The sequence below is a fragment of the Eptesicus fuscus genome, chromosome 7 (assembly GCF_027574615.1).
Source record: "Eptesicus fuscus isolate TK198812 chromosome 7, DD_ASM_mEF_20220401, whole genome shotgun sequence".
In the NCBI taxonomy this organism is placed as follows: domain Eukaryota; kingdom Metazoa; phylum Chordata; class Mammalia; order Chiroptera; family Vespertilionidae; genus Eptesicus; species Eptesicus fuscus.
In genome coordinates, this window is record NC_072479.1 from 73,523,883 (window position 1) to 73,546,958 (window position 23,076).

Below are 23,076 nucleotides of genomic sequence, written 5' to 3' on the forward strand. Positions count from 1 at the left end.
ACTTTCCTGTTTCCAAATTGTCCTATGTAGTAATGATAGACCTGAAGTATATTTTTGTGGGATTATTGGCACCTCAAACCAGAGGCACTTCATGCCCTGATTGGCTTGAAATAAGATGCAAAGAAAGGAAGCCTAGTGTAGTGAGTAACTCCGCGGGTTCTGTCTTTACCCGAGGCCTGCTCCTGCCCAGGCTCCTTCCCGCACGCAGCTCTCTCTGACCACACACTCTGACCTCTCACATTCTGCCACTTCACTCTCCCTCCTTCAGATCTTGATTCAAGCATGACTTCTCCAAGGAAGGCTTCACTGGCCTCCTGGAGTAGATTCTACCATTTGAAATTTGACACTTGAATTTAATTAGTTATTAATATCTGTGGTCCTCATATCCTCTCCTAAGATTATAAACTTGATAAAGTCTAGGTCTACAAACAACTGGGGTCTAGAAACAATGCGGTCTGTTTCTGTTTACCACTATATTGGCTGAGCTTAAACCTACACTTAATAAATAGGTTTTGAATGGATGGACGAATGATTTAAAGAATGAATCAGAATCCTGGGTCCATTATTTTGTAGCAGTTTGACTGGCTCCACTAGGTTATTAACCTTTCTAATCTCCGATTTCCACAGTTTAAAGTGAAATAATTATAGTACAGATCTGATAGGGTTGTTGGAGGATGGAATTAAGTAAGACATTATATACAAAATGCTGAAGGTGTTGGACAGGCAGCAAACAATGGGTACATATTAGCTGCTGTCAAGGTGATTATGATAATGCATCAAATGGCTCTGATGTCGCCCTACCCTGTGGTCAGTCCTTGCACAGGAACCCTGTCACTTAAAATGTGCCTTGGACCTCGGTCAAGTAGGAATAAGCACTGAGGACATGAATGCTGACCCGTATTACTTATGGTTCTAACTTGGATTCCAGGAATCCCCTGAAATTGTTTACATGATTTCATACACACACACACACACACACACACACATATACATACACACATACATATACACATTTTCTGGGGAGATTTGTAACAGTCTTCCTATTTTCAATAAAAATAAAGAAAAGAAAATTGAAAACAAAAAAACTACTGCCCTACACATTTTAAAAATGAACCTGTTTCTTCTCAGAAATAGTAATTTCAATATTTTTGAATGATGATAAAGTATTATTTAGTCCACACATTTAAGCATATTATTAGAACTCTCTTGGTTGCAAGTGACAGAAACCTAACTCCAACTAGTTTAAATTTTTAAAAACACAGGGATTTTGTTGACATCTGTATTTGGGAATGGGAAGGATAGTTGTTCAGATGGATCAAGAGGTTTGGACAATGTCAGCATTCTATCCGTCTCTTGATCCCTTTTTCTTTGTGGTTTTGCCTTATTCTCTCCTGAGCATACTTTTCCTCCACATGCCTGGAGAAGATGGCTTCTTGGAGTTCAGTTTTACCTTGTCCCACTTTAGCAATGAAGTGGAGGGGTGGGGCAGGGGGAGGGAGAGGGAGAGAAAGAATATGGCAGAGTCAGAGAAGCAGGGGAGGGGAAGGGAGAGGAAGGAGGAGAAAAAGAGGGGAGAGGGACAGGGAGCAGTTTTGACGCCTAGTGTCTCAAATAGATAGACTTGGTTTAAGACCTTTGGGCCCAGGAGAATGGAATACAAGGTCACGTGTTTACCCTGGCTCAGGGGATGGGGTGTTTTCGTAAAAGAAGGGAGATGGGATTGCTTTCTGGGTAGACACAAAACTTGGCATAATGTATTATGGGAACTAACACAGGTTTTATTTAACTTTTCATAATTGATATTTGAAAAGGAACAATGAAGAAAACTCACGTCCTTTTGTATTTGAAACTTGCACAGGTTAAAATTGCTTATGTGAATTTCGTTAATCACTGTTACGTTGACACTGAAGTGGAAATGAAAGAGATTTACACAAGTAACCACATTTGGAAATTATTTGAGAACTTCTTGGTGGATATGGCAAGGGTAAGTCATACTTTGATAATTAAACAGTACTTCATGTTCAGTTGTCGATATATATATATATATATATATATACACACATATATATATATTTATATATATATATACATATATATATATATATATATATATATATATACACACATACATACATACATACATACATACATACATACATACAGTATTAAGCATCCAGATGAAAACTTAGAATTAAATCCACTACCTCTGGATATAATCCATTATACTATAAAAGTTATGACTTCCATAAGATTATGAGTGAGATTTTCGTATACAAAATACCCAGTACAGTGTATAGAGCAACTAAATGTTCATTTTTACTCTTACAACTGACTATATTGGTCTGTCATTAAATGGAAACTTAGTGGTCTTCTGACCTCGGTTAGAGAGACATTTGGCAAAGGTCAGTTCGTATACAACCGCTTGTCAGGAGTGCAATTGCAACCCCGGCTGGAAAGGATCTCGAGAGGTCTTGGTGACTGCCTTCAGACAGACAGCAACCTGAGCCGATGATTCAGGATGTAGCGTTGCTCACTGTTGCTTCTTCAGAGGCTTCTCCATTGGTTGAACCATTTAGTGTCTTTACTCCTGCCAGTCAAAATATGTTCTTCTTTTTACTCTGAGTCCATTTCCTCTTGCTTGGCTTTTTGAGCAGGACATGTGGAGCAGGTTGGTATTTTCTAGATACTATCTAGCATATGTTTTGCTCTATTAATATTGAATAAATGAATGGGTGAATAAAGAAAGGAAAGGATGGTTTTTGATAGCTTGCACTTAATTTGATAGCTTGCACTGGTATTATTATAAGGTTATATGTAGCCTTTAAAGCAATTTCAAAGTTAGTGTGGCTTATCCTTTTTTTTTTTTTTTTTGCATGCTGAGTTATCATTATGTTCAGGGTCTATTATTTGAGGGTGTTTTGTTTTTTTTTTTTTTTTTAAATCTTCTCTGGTTTTCTCTTTAAAGTTAAGGGACATAGTGTTGAAATAGGAGTTTCACTAATAGAAGATAGTGTGTAGATAACTCCTTGGACCTATTATGCTGGCCTGTCCCAGTCCTCTGGCTTCCTGCATTCCTGAGTGCTGGTAGATGTGAATAGGCCTTACTGGGGAGGTACTTGGAGGAGAGGGGGTGGTGAGGTCCATATTTTCACTGTCTTATAAGAAGATATGCTGACTGTTACCCATTAGTTCACTGCCTCCGTACAATTCTTTCTGGGAGGAGGGAAGACAAAGGGGGATATAGTAAAGAATTAACTGCAGATCCAGACATCCAAGAGCAATCTTGGACAATACAATAAACCATGCATTATTCCAGTCCAGGAACTCCTTTAGCAGGGTGAATGAGGTCCCCTATGTTCAAGCAAGTGTGAAGGAACACAATTCCTGTTCTACTTCATTTCTGTAGAACTCAAAGGCACTCATTATCTTTCTCAGGTAAGCCTGCACCTGTGGAGAAATCATCCTGTTCTACAGAGGATTTACATAGCACTCATAATTGCCACCTCCTCCCCCCCCCCCGCCCCCGCTGTGACCTTATGAAAGTCCTTGTACCTGATCGGAGACAAGTATCTCCAGAGACCTTGAAGTAAAGGATGGTTTATATGCCGATGACCGAGCTTTAAAACTGCACGTGCAGGGAGACAGTAAAGAGATTATGGACTGATTTGCAGAGTTGCACGGTGCTACGGGCTAAAGATAAGCTTGAAAAAGATCAAGGTCACATTCAAGGCAGCATGAGCTGCAATGCTAAAGGGATTTTTATTTTTTAAACCAAAGAAGGCTGATGATAGCTGCCACTGATTATGCTGCCTTTGAAATACTCTTTCAGTTGATGTATATATTCTTTTTCTAAAAAAAGTGTACATGTAGGAAGGAGTTTCATTTTCACTATTTTAAGTAGACAGCTAATGTTATTTATTGTCTGAAGACTCTAGGGGAACTTCAGAATCTTCCTGGTCAATTCACTTATTATGTCTAACCACAACAGCTTAGCTGCACTGCAAAAAGCATTTTTCTCTCTCCATATTTCCCCCTTATTTATATGTTAAAGCAGCAGCTCTCTTCTCCCCTTACCAAGCATGGCAAGGGATCAGCCCTCCTATTTCAGGGAAGGGACAGGAAACCTGGCGTTACCATATCTAAGATTTCTCTTTCTCCCCCTTAGGAAAGATTAAGAAGCTACCACACACTTTCAAATTAAAATATAAAAAATGTGGTTAAATAAGTAGAATGTAGCCTTATAGGCAAATGTTCAGCTCAGTAGAGCAATAGTTCCCAAATCCAAGTAGTTCTCAAGCATCAGAATTATGTGGGGGGTTTGTTAAAACACGATTGCTGAGGCCCACCCTCAGAGTTCCTCATTCAGTAGTTGTGCTACTTTGCATTTTTAGCAAGTTCCCAGGTGACACTGAAGCTGCTGGTCCAGGGACCACACTTTGCAAACCACTACGGTAGAGCATGGTAGTTGAGAGTAGAGTTTTTAGAGGCATTAGCTAGACCAGGGTTCAAGTCCAGATTCTTCTGCCTCTTATTAGCTCAGTTACCTTGGGCAAGGAACTTACTCTTCGGAGTCTGAGTTTCCTTATTTGTAAAGTGAATACGATAATAACACATTCCTCATAGGGTTATGGAGAGGATTCAATGAGGTATTGCATAGCACATGCTTGGCACCTGGTAAGAGAGCTGATAACATTATCCATGTATCCATATCATGGTAACATCACTGGTATTATTATAAGGTTATATGTAGCCTTTAAAGCAATTTCAAAAAGTTTCCCCAAGACCTGTACCAAGTAAGATTGTTGAGGACAACCAAAAGGGAGAGCATCCAACGTTGACAGGAGCCAGGAACCATGTCCATGAAGCTGGAAAAGCACAATAGCAACTTAACATAGAGATGGACTAGTTACAACAAAAGTATGAAATCCTGGCACAACTGATTTACATCAGTGAGAAATGGTAATCCTGAGGGAAGGTATTAGGTAAATTGGACATAAAGAATTATAGGATCTTAGGGTTGGAAGTGACTGGCAGTCGTAGAGTTCACAGCTTTTAGCACATGCCTGTGTATTTCCATCAACAATGCTATCACTATTTTTTGAAACAACTGGTTCCATTATTGCACAATTTTAGTTGTTAAAAGCTCTAATTTTGAGCCAGATTTCTTATGTAGTCTAATTTTTACCTATGTCTTCTTTCTGTATCCACATAGAATGATTCAGTTCAGCCAAGCATAGGTGTTTACTATAAGAAACATGACTTTAAAATGATAACATTGTACAACTTAAAGGGACTTAAGGTCATTTAGGTTGACCTCAGATTTGACCTCTTTGTGGAGAAATTATTTGCTAGCAAAGGGTGACTTGCCTAGTTGGTAACAGAGCTGGGAAGTCTGCTACAGCCTAACCCAGGACTTTTCCCATAACAGCTTCTCAGATATGTTACAACCACTCTCATCATTTTCTCCATGTCTTTCTGGGCTTGTTATAATTTTCAATATACTTTTGGACTCTCTCTAATTTATTAGTTTTTTTTTTAAATAAGTATGGCATCTGGGATGGCACCACATGTCTCAGGCAGGGATTGTCAGCATGAGGCATATGATTATTTTAGTAGAAATTTGGAGAATAATCTTCTTTAACAGGCGAATAAAACACTAACTGGTGGTAACATTGCCACGTTCAAACTGTCTTCTCTTGTTTCTCTGGAGTCAGTTCCTTGCCTGTTACCAGCTTGTTGTTTGCTCTTAGGTAATGCTTTCTATTAAGTCACCTTAACTAGTATCTTTCATTTTCCTGCTTGCGTCCTCTTTTCTTTGATCTTGTTAAGACCCATCTAAGAAAATCTTTCTGAGAGACTTCAATAAACTGGTGCTAGATGGTTTCACACACCTCTTCCATTCGGATTTTCTGACAAAGACTGCATCCACGTCCCATAGATACACCAGATTTAGGCAGGCAGCAAAGCTATTAGACCCACGAAAAGTTGTTCCACTGTCTTCTGAGCATTTAACGGCAGCCCACTTTGATCTACGTTCTCATGCAGATAAAATTGGTGTTTATAGGGCAGAAATGCTTTTCTTTGCCTTTACAACTGATGGTTGTTGTGGGGTCAGGGTTTGGGAGTCATTATTAGAAAGCACATGGAGGGAGGTGGGCTGTGGTCAATGTTAGCCCCAGACTATATTTTTTCTTTTGAAGGTGTTCCCAACTTTGCTATCAATTTCAAGATTCTATAATGGCCTGTAGTACTCTAAATGATGTATGGGAAGAATGAAATTAGACCAAGAAATAACTTAGAGGCACACTTAACACAGTGTCATGGCATTGTCCCATCAGTCACTGCTTAACAAGATACATCCGAGTATTTTATTTTCAAATAGATCACTTGAGGCATACTCTCCCTTTACTTAGCCTCCCAAGTCATAGGAAGTAGGAGTAAAGACAAATTTATATGTACTTAGAAACACACTTTCTAAGTTTTTTTTTTTTTTTAATATGATAGGGTTGAATAGGTGTTCTTTGACTGATGGTTTGATTCTATAATTTTCTTGACTTTCTTAAGTGGAAGGAGCTACTGAAAAGTCTCACATTAAAGGATTCTTTTTATATGGTTTTATTAGCTAGCAATGCAGGGAAGTGAAGGGTAGAAAATATTCTATAAAGCCTATTCTTTGTGTAGCACCTTTCCCTCAGGTGTAATTCTATTTTTCTCCTCAACATTCATGCTGAATTATAATGATGGTGCCACATGCAATGCATTCTTGTTTGGCTATTCTTGATTGATGATTGGTTGGTCCCTGGCCCGCATCATACTTTCTGCATTGGCAGCAATGATCATAGTTGATCAGTTCCCTCTTGAACACTTTTTCAGTTGGCCACCAGGACAATAGTCCTGTTCTGTTTGTCTCCCACCTCACTGGCCACTCCTCAGTTTGCTGTTTCCTCTGAATCTTTCCAGCTTCAAACATTGGAATGTGCCAGGCTCAAACCTTAGACTTGATCCCTCTGTGTGTACGATCACTTACTTGCCAATCTCATCCACTCTCCCTACTGCGATACCAGGCTGATTGAAGCATGGACCCTTCCTCAGATGTCCAGTCTCACATATCCAACTGCCTACATGACATCATTGCTTGGCTATCTAACCTCCAACTCTTCATTCACTTCCATGTTCTGCTAAAAGTTAATTTTTTTCTCAAATCTTTTGCATCTCAGAAAATGGCAATTCCATTAATCGGCAATTCCATTATTCAATCTCAGCATTCAGGCAAAAAATCTTGATGTCATCTATAATATTACTTTCTTACACTCTAAATCCAACCTTTTAGCAAATTCTGCAAACTCTAACCTTGAGATATTTACAATATGACTGCTTCTGGACATGGCATTACTACCATCCTGCTCCAAGGTACCATTAACTCTCATCTGAATTATTGCAATAGCCATAAAAACCTGTTTCCATGCTTCCAGTCTTTTTTTCAAAATGTATTTTTATTGATTCCAGAAAAGGAGAGGGAGAGAGACATATAGAAACATCAATGATAAGAGAGAATCATTGATTGGCTGCCTCCTGCATGCCCCACACTGGGGATCGAGCCTGCAACCTAGGCATATGCCCCAACTGGGAATCGAACCATGATCTCCTGGTTCATAGGTCGAAGCTCAACCACTGAGCCACTCCGGCCGGGCCATGCTTCCACTCTTGCCACCTCCCTCCATCCAGTCTCTCTATAGCAGCCATAATGATGAAAATGAATGATAATAGTAATTTTGTTCACATCTCTCCTTTGCTCAGATTCTGCCTAGAGTGAAACTCCTATATGATTTGGCCTCTCCTCTGTCCACCCACCCCTTCCCCATGTCCTCTTGTTCCCTCGCTAGCTAGCTCCCTGTCCCATCTACTGGCCTCATTGCTGCTCCTCAAATATGCCAAACACACTCCATCTCAGCACATCTGTGCCTGCCTGGGGTGCACTCGTCCTCTAGGTGTCCTCATGACTTCTTTCCTCTCTTCTTTCAGGTCCCTGCTTAAAAGTCTTCAGAGACTTCCATTGACCACTCTGTGTAAAGTAGCAGCCTTTTCCCTCTGTCCCTGCTTCTCTTGCTTCATTCCACCTCCTCTACTTGACATTTTTGTATGCATATTTGTTTCTACGGAAACAAAAAAGGCCAGAGATTTTTGTCTGTTTGATTCACGGCTACCTACCTGACTTAGAGCAGTGACTCACACATAGCAGGTACTCAGTATGTTTTATGGGACAAATAAATGTCAACTGCAGCTAAAAATATCTCCAAACAGAATTTGAAAACAAAGTAAGTGTGGTCTCAGCATAGAGTTAAGTACATGTATTAATGAAATGAAATAAATTGCTTGAATCAGATTTTTACATATGTAAGGTATTAATATATAATAAAAAAATGATCAACCATTTTCAGGGATGAGCAAACTTTTTCCATAAAGAGCAACATAGTTAATATTTCAGCTTTCAGGCAACTACCATAACTGTTACAGCAATTACTAAAGGGAAAGGAGCCATAGGTAAGATGTAAATGAATGGATATGGCTAGATTTGACCCATGGGCTGTAGTTTTCTTTCCCCTGGATTATCAAATTAATGATATAAATTAGAGTAGTGATTTTTATATATTTTGTTCATCTATTGATCATAGGTAAGTACAGGGTGGGGCAAAGTAGGCTTATAGTTGTTCATTTAGAAAATAAAACAGTAATTACTAAATAAGAATATGACTGTAAACCTACTTTTGCCCCACCCTGTAGAACATTCTTGGCATGGAATAGGCATCCAACAAAATTGTTCATTAGAACTAAATCAAAATGACATTGGAGGACACAGGCTATTTGAGGTGAAATGAACTCAGCTCCTAACCTAACATCATATAATATAAATTGCAATGGATTTTAGAGATAATCGTGAAATGATAAAAATGTATGGAAGATAGGTAAATATTTATGTCTTTGGATTAGAAAGTTCATTTTAAGCATAAAAGCAATGAATGAAATTAGCTAAGAAAAATAATAATGTTTCACTATTTGAAAATTTTAAATTTAAGTACATAAAACATACATAAAAATATCGAACATCAAAATAGGAAAAGTTATATATTTAAAAAGATAATGATTCTTACATAAATATATGAAAAACACTAATACTGTATAATATTAAAATGGGCAAAAGCCTGGCATTCATGATTGATAGGGGAGGAAATAAAGGTAATTGCCTGAAAAAATAGTCAACTGTTAAGATTTAAAAAAATACAAAGGAAAATAAGATCTAATTTCCAGCTATGAGTTATAAGAAATAAAAAGATAGTATTAAATTTTGTTTCACATACCTTGCTGATGAGAGTGTAGATTTAGGCTGTCTTTCAGAAAAGTATTTTGATGTACATTTAAAAAAAGCCTCTATACCTTTTTAATGTGTCAAGTAATTTATCTTCCAAGGATCTGTCCTCAGAGAATAATTAGAAATAATATGAAGAATTTATGGTCAAAGGAGTACAATTTACTCTTATGATAATATACAAATAGAAATACTTAAATATTTAATTGTAGAGAAATGGTTTTAAAAATTATGTTATATCTATAAGATGTTATAAAGTCACTTGGAAGATTTTTAATGTGAGAAGTGCTAATAATAATTGCATGATAAATATGAAAAAGGGGATACAAAACTGATTATCTAGAATGATTTTAATTATAGAAATATATATGATAGAGCAGAAAGATTAGAAGAAAAGACTCCATGATGTTAATCATGGTTTGATCTGGATTTTAGGTTTGTGGATAATTTTGTATTTTTGAATATTGTGTCAGGGTTCCTACCATTAATATATATTGAGGATGGAGGTAGAGGCAGAGTAGCTACCTGACTTCTTTCTCTTTCACTCTGATCTCCAAGCAGAGCCTATAAGCAAGAGCTAGTTTGTGGGAATGAGGAAATGTACAGTGTTTTCACACATAGGTTGTTGATAGCATAGTGTATTTATTATTGCCCAGCAAGTTGTATAAAACTGTCTACATATCCTCCTCTGCTGATTCCTATTTTTGGTGAAACATTCCCAAAAAATCTGAATCTGAAAGTAAAGGATTTTGCTCAGTTCTTTATAGTAGCGGGGAAAAAAGAATTCACACAAAAGACCAACAAGAAGGAAAAACTAAGAAAATAAAAAAAAATTATTTGTATTGTTTTTGTTTTTTTGTCTATGTATACCTCAGTTCATCCCAAAAATGGATTAAAGTGTGATTGTGCATTAAAATAATCGATAAAGCTTGCCTTTTAAAATAAGTATTTAGAGCCCTGGTTGGGTAGCTTAGTTGGTTAGAGTCTGGTCCCATACACCAAAAGGTTGTGGGTTTGATTCCTTTTCAGGGCACATATTTAAGTTGTGGGTTGGATCCCTCCCTGGTCAGGGTGCATATGGGAAGCAACTGATTGATGTTTCTCTTTCACATCGATGTTTCTCTCTTTCTCTCCCTTCCTCTCTCTCTAAAAAACTAATAAAAAACCTAACATATCCTCAAGGGAGGATTTAAAAAAAAAAGAAAATAAGTATTGAGAAAATGCCACTACATGGTAAATATATATGTGCAAATAGGTTGATACTTTTAAAATATATGTATTACACATTAAAAGTTAATGAATGTGATGTGATTTTATTATTGACAAGAGTCAATAAAAATAAATATCAGGAGAAAGAAATATAGTTAGTTATTTATCAGGTTCTTTTTTACTGAACAGGTTTTAAAGATTTTAATTTTAAAAGTGTCTTCCTACATATCTTACCTATCTACAATATTACAGCAAGGCTGTAGAGGTGAAAATGTTATTTATAGGCACAGAAAAAAATACCCTTTTTAAAAATTCCTCACCCGGAGACATGTTTTATTGGTTTAAAAGAGAGGGAGGGAGGGAGAGAGAGAGAGAGAGAGAGAGAGAGAGAGGGAGAGAGAGAGAGAGAGAAAGAGAAAGAGAAACATCTATGTGAGAGAGAAACATCTACTGGGGATCAAACCTGAAACCTAGGTATGTGCCCTGACCAGGAATCGAACTCATAACCTTTTGGTGTGTGGAGCAATGCTCCAACCAATGAGCCACTCGGCTAGGGCCAGGAAAAATATCTTGAAAAATTATTTGAATTCTTTATCCAAATTAATTGAGGAATAGATTCCACACAGTTTTATAAACCCAGACTTTAAAAAATATGTATTTTTTAACGTTTTACTTAATTTATATTTCTGATGATAATATATTCAAATTATATGTGCTTTAAAAAATTATACTTTATATTATGATGAAGATATGTTCAAATTATGTGCACTTTAAAATTATAATAGAACATAAATAAAAAAACTTGATTATAGCTATATAATTAGTGGTTGCACTGAAATGAAGACAAAAATAAATTTGGTGTTATAAATATATACTAATTTACAAATTATGTGTCTTGTTTTATTTCCCCAAACTTTGCCAGCTCATCAACAGAATATCCATGTCTGCAGAGTAATAATTAAATTCATTTGTCTGACATTTTGGCTACTTTAAGAAAACTTTTTTTAAACGTAGACTTTTCATTACCCAGGATTTTGAGGGAAGCCTTTAGCTAGAAATAAATTGCTTTTATTAATCCACTGACTAAAGCAAATCTTGCTGCCTCTTTAGCAAGTGTGCGTTTGCAGGCACTGCAGTGTGATGCTCTGCTAGCTCCAGAGAGCCCCCCACAATTGTGTGAAATGTCACTGGCTGCGGAGGAAGGTTATTTGGGCTGCGGATGGCAGCATTGGTCTGGTACCTATTCCACTTTAATATATTTTTATCTTACCGATCAGAAATTTTCACTATAAAAGCCAGTGCTGGAAAGATACTAAATGCAATAAATCCTACTTCATATCCATTATGGGAAAATTGATTTTATATTATTCTGGGGCCACATTAAATTTTAGTCCTTGCTTAGATGTTCCACAAATATAGCTTAACCCAAAGTTAACCTAAAACAAAATAATAGTCCTTTCTTGTTCTTCCATTTTTTAAATTAATTGATTTTTCATTTCACAACATTTATTGAATATCTTGTATATGCCACGTACTATGTTATATGCTGGAACGATAATGAAATGATTATATAATTTGACACAATTTACTTTCTTTGATTGCACTGTTCCCTACAATAACTGTACGAGATTACTTCTAATACGGCCCTGTCAGATAGATGTCATTTGATAGATGAGGAAGAAATGAATTGCCCCCATGGGAAGTAACTTAAAAGCAAAACAAATCCTCTGCTCTTTCTTCCATCTCCATTTAGCAATTACTGTTATTTTCAAACCAAAACATTGAGACACGTGGTTTGAGAAGGGAATATTTCTCTTTTGTGAATTTATTTGTGTAAAAGGTTTTAAAGCAATATCATATTAAATTGCATTTACTTATTCTTTTGATTAATCACCTTATTGAAATATCTGGAACATATGGCCACCATAATATTTACCTGCCATATTAAGTGAATACTTAAACTTTCTCACTCTGTTTTTTTCAAACTGCATACTCCCCCACCCCCCTTTATTCTTCTTTTTATCTTCTTGTCTTTTCATCACCCATCTTTGTTTTTCATTCGTTTTTAATCATGTATCTTAGCTTTTGCAATTTGTCTACCCTGACATACTTGGAAATGAGCCGTTGTTTTTTTAGCAAAATTACAAATTTCTGCCACATTAAATCACATATAAAGTTCAGAGTCTATGTTCTCTGATTTATCCTCAGCTCTGGCATTGTCTCGTCCCGCTTTGCCTACTCTGAGAAGCAAGCCCACAAATGCACCCAGATAAACCTGTGGATGAAAACGTCAAAATTATCGGAAAGGATTTTATCCTCTTTTAGCTTTCTGTTTTCCTTTCCAGATACTTTCTGGTTTGCATCCTCTCATTGGGGCTTGGTACAGATATAAGTCCCCATTAATCACACTCACCACTTTCTTACACTTATGACTGTTTCCTCTTTGACTTCTTCAGATTGACTGGAAAGGTATTTTTCAGAAAATCTAAGCTTGGGGGTGGAGGGAGAAGGTTGTGCCCAACAGTAGGGAGATGTGGTTCAGGAAGAAGGGGCTGCGAGAGGGGAGGGGTGTCTGTGAATGGATTCTGGTCCTAGGATGAGATGATAACCAAACGTAAAGGAGGAACTACTACAGATTTTAGGCAGAGGTATTTCTATTCAAAGCAACTTTCAAAAGCAGAAGAAATGTTATAAACCACCATTTCAGGCCATTTTTAGAAGGTCCTAGTATTGAGTTATAATTCAAAGATGTGATAGAATGTATTGAGCTGTTTTATTTTTACTCCCAGGTTTGCAACACAACCACAGACAGGAAACACGCAGACACCTCCCTGGAGAAGTGTGTGACTGAGTCCATCATGAGCATCGTGAGCGGCTTCTTCAATTCTCCCTTCTCAGACAACAGTACCAGCCTCCAGGTAGCTTAAACCAACACATGCAAAGCATTCCTCCACACAGAATGTATGTGCCTTACTCAAGTAGGAGGACCTTTAACCTGATAAAGAAGTCCTTCCCTACATTTCTGAGGATGACATTTCTCATGTTCATTACTGTTACTCTCCTTTGTGACTTTACTGAACTTTATTTTAAATAGAGAAGCCCCATCTTCAAGTTAAATTATTCTTGCTCCCCCTCAAAGCATAATGGGAACTTTCATATTGTTTAATGACTGTTTTCCAACTGTTGAAATAAATTACACAATTATTTAAATGGATAGGCATTTTTACTCAATAATTCCACTTTAGTAATTTGTCCTGAAATAATTAGGAGTGTTTTATATAGCATGATTTTCACTCAAGTATTTATAAACTACAAAGTTGACACCACAAACAGAGTGTAGCTAAATAAATCCAGTGTATCTGTAGTATTTATTAAAAATCATGTTTTAAAAGAAATATTTATGATTAGGACATGATCATGAAGTAAAAGTAAAACAAGCCACAGAATTGCATTATACTGTCATCCATGTTTTCATGCATACACGGAAAAACACAGTACAGTAATTATCTTCAAAATTTTGATACTGATTATCCCTATGTAGTAGAATAATTGATAATTTTCATATCAGTGGTTTCCAAATATTTTACAATAACTGTATATTGCTCTTATAAAAATATAATTTCAATTACACTTTCTTTAGAAAAAACTTTAGAACTGTTTGATTGAACCATTTCAAAATTGTTATCTCCTCTGCTTACCCATCATATGGAAACCAAAACGTGCAATCAAATACATCCAAAACACCTTCTCTCTATTTATACTGATAAATAAACCAGAGATTATAAAAATATACTTAAGTTCATGTCACTGACTTCAAGAAATGCTATATTTTTCTGATTAAGAATACAAATAATTGACTTTCTATAGTGTCTGGCTCATGCCTCTCATGAAGTAGGTACGTAATAAATATTTTTGAATTAATATGCATTTAATAGCTCTGAAACTAAAAAAATTATATTATGTTTCATTTTGATGAGCTACTTTGATAATGCATAAATACTGTATCAGGTGCGTTAATGGCTTAGTGGCCTATTTGCCTTTCTTCTTTCTGTCTTCAGACACACCAGCCAGTTTTTATTCAGCTGCTGCAATCTGCCTTCAGAATTTACAATTGCACCTGGCCAAACCCAGCCCAGAAGGCCTCTGTGGAGTCCTGTATCAGAACTTTGGCTGAAGTGGGTAAGTCACAGTGTCGGATTTTACTTATTTTACATTTTGTTGAAGAAATCAGGCTTTTGGCTAATAGGCAAAATAAGCAGCTTCTCAGTTTATAATTTAGTAAGAAAGCAGGTATAATTTCTGTAAAGTTTAGCAGTAATGATTAGCAAATGATTCTGAATATTGTGTAATTTTGGAGAGGATAATATAATTATATTTCTTTTAGAAAACTACCTTAAAATTTAATTATTTTATTGTTTAATTGTTCTAGTTGTAAACTTAAACTTAATATTACATATGGCACTTTTAAGCCATTGAGATTTTATAGGAATGAGTTTTGTTTAATTATCTCAGATTTCATTCTGGAATTGTCTTGTCTATTAAGTAGCCAGACTTATTAATACCTTCAACTGATGGTAGGCCTTATTGAGGATTTTTTAGTTTTCTAATTTTGTTTGATATCCATCAGTATTTATTGAGAGTCTATTATGAGTGGAAGGCTTCAAACATTACAAATGGCAAGGATGAGTAAATTCTAGAAAGAATTTCTCATAGATTTCTCTCTCATCTTTTCTTTTGTTGACATTAACTAGGGCCACCTTATAGATGGCAGAAGGGAGGAGGGAAAAGAAGTACAGGCTTGGCTGGACTTAAAAATCAGAGGAGCTTGACCATTCTCTCCTCAGGCTGGTTCTGCAGGCATTGGGAAGGGCAGCTTACAGTGTGTGTCATTACTGCTGACATTTATTGAGCACTTACCATGTGCAGTGCTAAGCAATTTACATTCATTATCTCACTTAATTCTTAAATAGGGTTATTGAGTATTTACATTTCTTAGTTGCAGAAACAGAATTTTCTAGATGAGGCAACTTGGCTAAGGTTATAGTATGTGCTCAGTAAATATTGGATACTGAATAAATGGTTTAACTAATTACTGACTTTTTAAACATTTTTTAGTCTTTTCCCCATACCTACGTGATTTTTATATTGACAAAATTTAATGACTGCTCAATTTTAATTAAAATAAATTAAAAAGCAGTTATAGCCCAAGAGGATAATTGAAAATGATTAACACTAAGAGACTAATACAGGCTTGATAGATTTTTTTTTTTTGTATACTAAAAAGAAACAGAATACACTGTGAAGAAGATATCAGTCACAATAGCAATAAAAAATATTAAATGCTTAAGGGATAACTTCACAAGGAACATGAGAGAATATATTATAATAACATTTTGAGGGATACAAAAGATTGTAATAAATGGAGAGATATACTGTTCCTGAATTGAAAAATTCAGTTTGTAAGGAAGCTGTACATTATTGGAGGCAAGAATGACAAAACTGAAGCTGTCCTACTTTGGAGGCATCATGAGACAGCAGGGTTCTTTGGAAAAGACAACAATGCTGGGAAAATAGAAGGCAGCAGGAAAAGAGGAAGACCAAACAGGAGATGGATTGACTCCATTAAAGAAGCCAGAGGTTGCCGAAACCGGTTTGGCTCAGTGGATAGAGCGTCGGCCTGCGGACTGGAAGGTCCCAGGTTCAATTCCGGTCAAGGGCATGTACCTTGGTTGCGGGCACATCCCCAGTGGGGGGTGTGCAGGAGGCAGCTGATCGATGATTCTCTCTCATCGATGTTTCTAACTCTCTATCTATCCCTCTCCCTTCCTCTCTAAAAAATCAATAAAAAATATATATATTTAAAGAAGCCAGAGGCATGAGTCTACAGAGCTGAGCAGGCCTATTTTGGACAGGACGTTATGGATCTCACCCACTCATAGGGTTGACATTGGAGCCGACTCAGCGGCCCATAACACACAAGCATGCTGGTTCTCCCTCAATAAAAGAATCACTTTAATCCTTCCAAACCCGGGATCCCTTCTTTCTCACACCCTGTTCTCCCACAGCCCGTTTGGGCTTAGCCACCCCAAAGGATGTGCCCTCTGCCAGTTTGGCCTCTGACACCCTCCCAGGGAGGCTCCCACATTCTGAGTCAGGCTGCTTGCCTCTCTTGGGGACATCCTCTCCACCTAGCGTGGTCTCTGCTCTCTGTGTGGGGTCACTTGGTCACATGAATACCCTCCTCACCTCTGACACCCCTGCCGGGTTCTTCTTCAGTGTGGGTGCCCTTCTCACCCCACTCAAGTTCTGATTCCCCACTGCTGGCAGCCTTCCACACAGGCGCCTCCGCTCCCGTCTGGGCGCCAGTGCTCTGGACCGCCTCAGCTCCTGGTGGGCTCCCTGCTCAGCGCTGACACTTAACTTTGCTCCTTCTTAAGTTTCAGGACTGAGTGATTCAAAAAGGGAAGGGAAGAAATCAAGGAAGAGGCCATAATATGTGTCCAAAATGAAGAAGGACATAGAAGAGAACCTAGTTTTTACTTTAAAAAGATACACATAGCAAAATGTCCAGAGGGCTATAAATAAAGTATTAACGTTGCTTATCTCTGAGTGGGGGAATTGTAGATGAATCCAGCCCTATTGTTCATGCTTTTACATAACGTCTGAGCTTTTAATAGTATACATTCAAGTTATAATAAAACATGACTAAGAGCATTTTTATTTGGATCAAATCAGCTGGGAAATTGACTAACCAGTAAAAAGACAAAATCCAAAGGAAAAACAAAGAAATCTGATACGTTTTTCATAGGCACACATTGTCTCAGCTGCCAAGTATATGTCTATATTTTACATGTTAAGGAAGTCTCTCCTTCCCTCCCCCTCCCTTTCTTTCTCGCTGTCTCTTCCTTATTTTCCTCCTCTTCTTCCTCCCTCAGTATTTAGCAAATGCAATGGGGAAAACACCAGTTGGCCCAGCGCAGAGCATAGATGACATGCTGTTCATAACATTTAGAAGCTGAGACACAAAGAACTGTGAGGCACAAGTGAGAATCCATGTTGTGCTTTCATCTCAGTTCCGACCTCAGTGGCATTCCTTGTGTAGTCAAAGCATAGCGGGATAGCAGAGCTTCGGGGGTTTAAAATAGTCACGGACACTGTATTAGTCTAAAGATAGCTTTTATTTCTAAGCTATAAGATTTCATTTTCTACCATTTCCTCTACTGGCCAGAAACCTTATGATGTAATGGGAAATCCTAGTTACTTTTCATATGCAATGAAGACATATGTGATGGGAAGTATAAGGAAAATTTTAAAAATCTCTAAATCAATGATCAAGAGAGGTTTAGAAGAGTGATGTTCTTGTGTAAACCCTCAGTTTCATCTCTGTGAGAGGCATGCTTTCTTCCTCCTCTGTGTTTCTAGGTTCTATCCGAGTAGTTTTCAAAGCTCTGGAAATTCTGTTCCTACTGGTCCTCTGCATTTGTACCTCTCCTTCCTCCCTCTCTATAAAGGCCTTTTTTAACCCATTATCACTTCCTTCTTGGACCTGTGTTGGAATTCACTGTTCTGTACTTCCCTCTTTCCTTAGTTAAATCTGCTACCAGAGTAATCTTCTTGAAGAGAAATTCTATCTATTGCGACAACGGAGACCCCAGCCGTCAGTGGCGTCCCTTTGCCTAACAAAGTAGACAAATTCCTCATTGTAACATTCGTGTCTTCCACAACACAATCATACCTTCTTCCTTTTTGGTTCTCACACCCCTGCTATGTGACAGCACACTGAGCCATCATGCCCCATGCACTGCTCACACCATAACCTTTTCCCTTTCTTTTTTTAATTTCTATCATTGCCATCTCTCAGCAGCTCTTTCATTCCTCAAATTCCACCATAAAAACCATTCCTGACCTGCATTTGACCACTTATATTTTCTTATGGTCTTCACTTTATTCTAACTTATATCACCATCAATCTGCATCTTAACTCCTCTATTCGATTTTGAGAGACAATAATTATGAAGTGTCCATCAAAATGAAATTAATGGAAAGCTATTGTCTAGAATGAAGAAGTTGAAAAGCAAATTCTGCTTTGTGATGGTTAGATTTACCTTTTTATTTATTGGTGGTTACTGATCATGAAAAAACATAACCGAAATGAAAGGCATTCAGAAGTGAGCATTCATGGTAGTAAAGGGATCTAAACCCATCTTACTTAAGTAGTGATTAAAAACACTTGAAATATTTAGACAAAAGATATCTGAAGGGAACATAATAATTATCTCCCAACATTTGAACGTGAGAATGAACTTCTTTTACAGCTTCCTAAGAATAGGGTTTTAACTAATATATGACAGCTGTAATAGGCATATTTTTATACCACTGTAAAGAATAACTATTTTACAATTATTTTTCTTTTAAAAACCTTAGGGGTCACATTTGATTCTTCCCTTTTGCTCACTTCTATTAAACACAACAGCAGATTCTCTGGGTTCCACTTGCAAAGTACATATTTTTTCCTTTGTCTTGTGAGACACCCTGTTCAGACCCACCGTTATCTGACATGAACTACAGAATTGTCTCTTTACTCAACTCCCTACCTCCATTCCTGTCTTGCTACAGTCCATTTCCTAAATAACATCATGATCTCAAATTGCACATCAGGTTATATCACTCACCTTCTTAAAAGTTTCTGTTGCACTTAAGAGTCATATTCCTTACCATGGCTTAGAAAGTCCCTCATCATCTGAGCTTCATCTACTTTTCCTAGTTTCTTACCCTCCTCCCAAATTCTACAAGGTTAGGTAACTCACCCAAGTTCACATGAACAGATGGGGACAGAGCCAGGATCTGAAGCCCTTCTAGACCGACATGCTAGCAGACATTTGTGACACTCTACTATCACAAATCAGTTTATGCAACATTACCCATTTTAAACCTTGAAGATACATACTATGGATAAATATGAATGCCCTTGGTCATTCCTTGTTACTCAGTTTACTCATTTATATAAAATACAACAGTATGTGCTAGAAGTACTTTGAAAAAAAGCATCCAAGAATGACTTTCATATTATTGCATTTAAAAAAGAATTTTGTTCCATATGTTTCATAATCTTCAAATGATTCGGGAGGATTAATATTGGGTACTTTGTTGGCAACAAAATGTTTTTTCCAAATGGAAATTCTGTAAAATATCTTTTACAAATGGTTTGAATAATCAACATTAATCTTCAAGCCAATTGTTCTCCCGCCCCCAGTTTGAACATGTATATTAACCCTTTGAGAAAAGAAATTTAGTCTCTGTTAAAACAAACATATCTGTATCCATGTATCTAGGATGTTATAATTGACTAGTGGCCTGATTCACGAATGAAGATTCGTGCAAGAATGGGCCTTCCTTCTCCTGGCTGCTGGCACTGCCTTCCCTCTGGCCAGAGCAGCCTTTCTGCTCAGGCGTGGAGCCGCCTTTCTGCCTTCCCACACTGCCCAGAGGCCCGGAGCGGCTGGGGTGGTGCAGAACGCCTGCGTCATCGCCATGGTGATGCCGCAAGCATCCCGCCCCTGGCCTCTCGGCGCCGGTGTATGCAAATTAACCCACCAGCTTTGTTGGGTTAATTTGCATACTCATTCCTGATTGGCTGGTGGGCATCATGAAGGTATAGTCAATTAGCATGTTACTCTTTTATTAGGTAGATTGTAAAAAGAATTAGACATAATACATTCCTGTAATTACGGTTTTTAAAAACTCCATTATTACTTTTTAAAAATTAAATCTGCATGTATTACAAGATAGGACCAAATCTTATAAAGTTGTTCATGTACTTAATTCAGCTGACTTATAATGATCCTTCATTATCTGAAATACCTTATTTTAATTGTTGGGAAAATGCAGCCTGTGAAACCATATTTCCTGCCCTCAATGAATTTCTAGCACATCCAGGGTAAATAAACAAGTACAGAAACAACAAAGCAGTAAAACTAAGTACCTTATCTGTTACATAGTTCTAGAGTCTGACTCAGTGCCTAGAGCACAGTAGCTACTCAAATATTTATTGCATGAATCAAATAAATGGGTAATTATAAATAAATTAATGAACATTCTACTCTTGTCATTGGCTGCATAATATTCTACTGTGTGCCTATATTTTAATTTATTTAACCCCATTGTTGTTTGTTTATGTTTTTTCCAGTCATTTTGCACATGAGGGAGAATAAGGTAACTATCTAGGAGCAGAATTTCTGGGTATTTTAATTTTGACAGATACTGTCTTCCATAGAGATTGTTCAATTTACATGCCACAAGCAATGTAGGAGAGTATCTTTCTCCTTGACAATGTGGTATGTTCTCAAATCTCCCAATTTTTGCCAACCTTATAAGTAGAAAATATCATTAGAGTTTTAAAGTGTATATCTTTTTATAAGTGAGGAAAGTAACCTTTCTATATGATTAAGTCATTGTTATTTCCTTTACAGTGAACTGTCACTTCTTATGCTTTGTTTGCTTTTTCTAAAGGTTTTCTTTTTCTCAATAATTTGTTTAGCCCTTTATTTATTAAGGAAATGAACTCTTTGCATATAAGTAACTATTTTTTTTCTTAAATTTTCATTCTCCATATGAACATTTATTTATGTAGGCAGAAATTCACTTTCTTTTAGGCTTTTCAGATTCTCTTTTATCTTCAGAATGTCCTTGATCAGTCTGAGATTTTTTAAAATTCCCACTGAGAATTTTCATGGTTGTAGGTTTTCTGTCTGTGTTTTTGATGTGGCTGTTTATAATGTTGAGCTATCTGGAATATATTTAGTTGTAAGGTATAGGGGCATAGCATCAACTTTATTTTTTCCAGATGACTAGTCAGGTGTGCCAATACTAGTTCTTGCATAACCCATAACATTATATTCTTTATTCAATTTGGGGATTAATTCAGTATAGTTTGAGTGCCAAACAGGAAAAATGCATTTCATATCTTTAATGTTCTTCATATTTAAACACACTAGTGCTTCAGTACAGATGTTTCCTGGATATTTTCACATGATACAGAATAGGTGCCACTCTCTGCGCACCCCTTGGTTGTTGGCCCTTTCTTTGCACCTGCTGTTCTTGAGAGCTCGTACAGTTGGGCTTGACAACCAACCACGTGCTCTAATTAATGCTTGCACTTGCTGCTGCCTTTCCCCCTACCTGTCAGTTTATCTTTCTCAGCATTTTTTTTCAGGGCACCTCTCACTGCAGTGTGTGTGTTCTCAGGCATCTTGGTCTGGCAGATATCATCAGTAATTTTGTCTAATTAACATTTTTACATAATATGCAATATTTAATGAATAATAATTAGAAATCGATTTTGATTACATCTTAAAATGATTGTGAAGACTTGTCATATCCAGAGAATTTTCACGATTTATAAGCCTAATTAGCAGGTTAGCCTAATGATCAAAGTACCTGTGGATAAAGATAGCTCCTTTGAAGGAACAAGCTTTCTCTAGGCAAGGTTCTACAAAAGACAAATGCATTATTAACAATCCATGCTCTCTCCTATTAGTTTTTTAAGGACTCCATATACTTACTCTCTGACCAAATATTCTTAGCAAGATGGTATCTCAGTTGTACTTAGCAGCATTTTCTTTTCTTTTTAAAAAAAATATTTTTATTGATTTTTAGAGAAAGAGGAAGGGAGAGGGAGATAAAGAGAAACACTGATGTAAGGTGGGACATTGGTCGATCAATCAACTGCCTCTTGCACACCCCCTGCCAGGAATGGAGCCTGTAACCTAGGCATGTGCCCTGACCAGGAATCGAACCAGGAACCTTTTGGTGCATGGGACGACGCCCAATCAACTGAGCCACATTGGCCAGGGCAGGAGTATTTCTTTTTTAAGCATTTTAAATGTTAATGTGACCACTAAAGCACACAGTTGGAGTTAATGCTACATACCAGAAGAGTGACTAGTTGTAGTAAATTCATTAGTTCTTTTTTATTAAGAAGAAGAGAAGACAGAGAATAACCATTATCCCAGGAATACGTCCTAGTTCATATTTCACTATACTATTCATAACAATTTTTCTAGCTGAATAAACATAAGCTATGTTTCGATCATTTTTTGGTTGCATTTGGAAAATATTGTTCTAGTTATTAATGTTCTTGTGAGATCATGAATGAATTATTTTCTTTTTCTAGTCACAACTTCTTTTCTGTTTTAATTTTAAAACAAATATATGGAAAGCCAAATTTCCATTGTTAAATTTTGCTTTCAAATTCATATTTATAATATTTTGACAGTGCAGAGACTCTATTTCAGGCCATGTCTCTAAAGGTATTAATAGTTTTACATTTGTTTGGGACACTTTTTATTAGTATCTACACAGCTGACTTACTTTAATTCAAGTTCTGTTTTCCCCAATTGACTAGTTAATTTTCTTTTATTCCCAAGAAATTGTGATTTAGCCTTTGGCTAGAATTTACCTGTGGTCATGAGAAAATACTATATCTTATCCAGTTAATTTATATT

General features: G+C 36.8%; 1 protein-coding gene across 1 annotated transcript in view; it reads left to right on the forward strand.

Annotated features, from left to right (window-relative positions):
* Nucleotides 1-23,076, forward strand: part of ITPR2 (inositol 1,4,5-trisphosphate receptor type 2) — a 428,506-nt gene that overhangs the window by 197,997 nt on the left and 207,433 nt on the right. Inside the window, exons 32-34 of the mRNA XM_054719205.1 lie at nucleotides 1,859-1,984; nucleotides 13,363-13,491; nucleotides 14,632-14,752. Of these exons, the coding sequence (XP_054575180.1) occupies nucleotides 1,859-1,984; nucleotides 13,363-13,491; nucleotides 14,632-14,752 (376 nt within the window). The remainder of the gene's footprint in view (nucleotides 1-1,858; nucleotides 1,985-13,362; nucleotides 13,492-14,631; nucleotides 14,753-23,076) is intronic.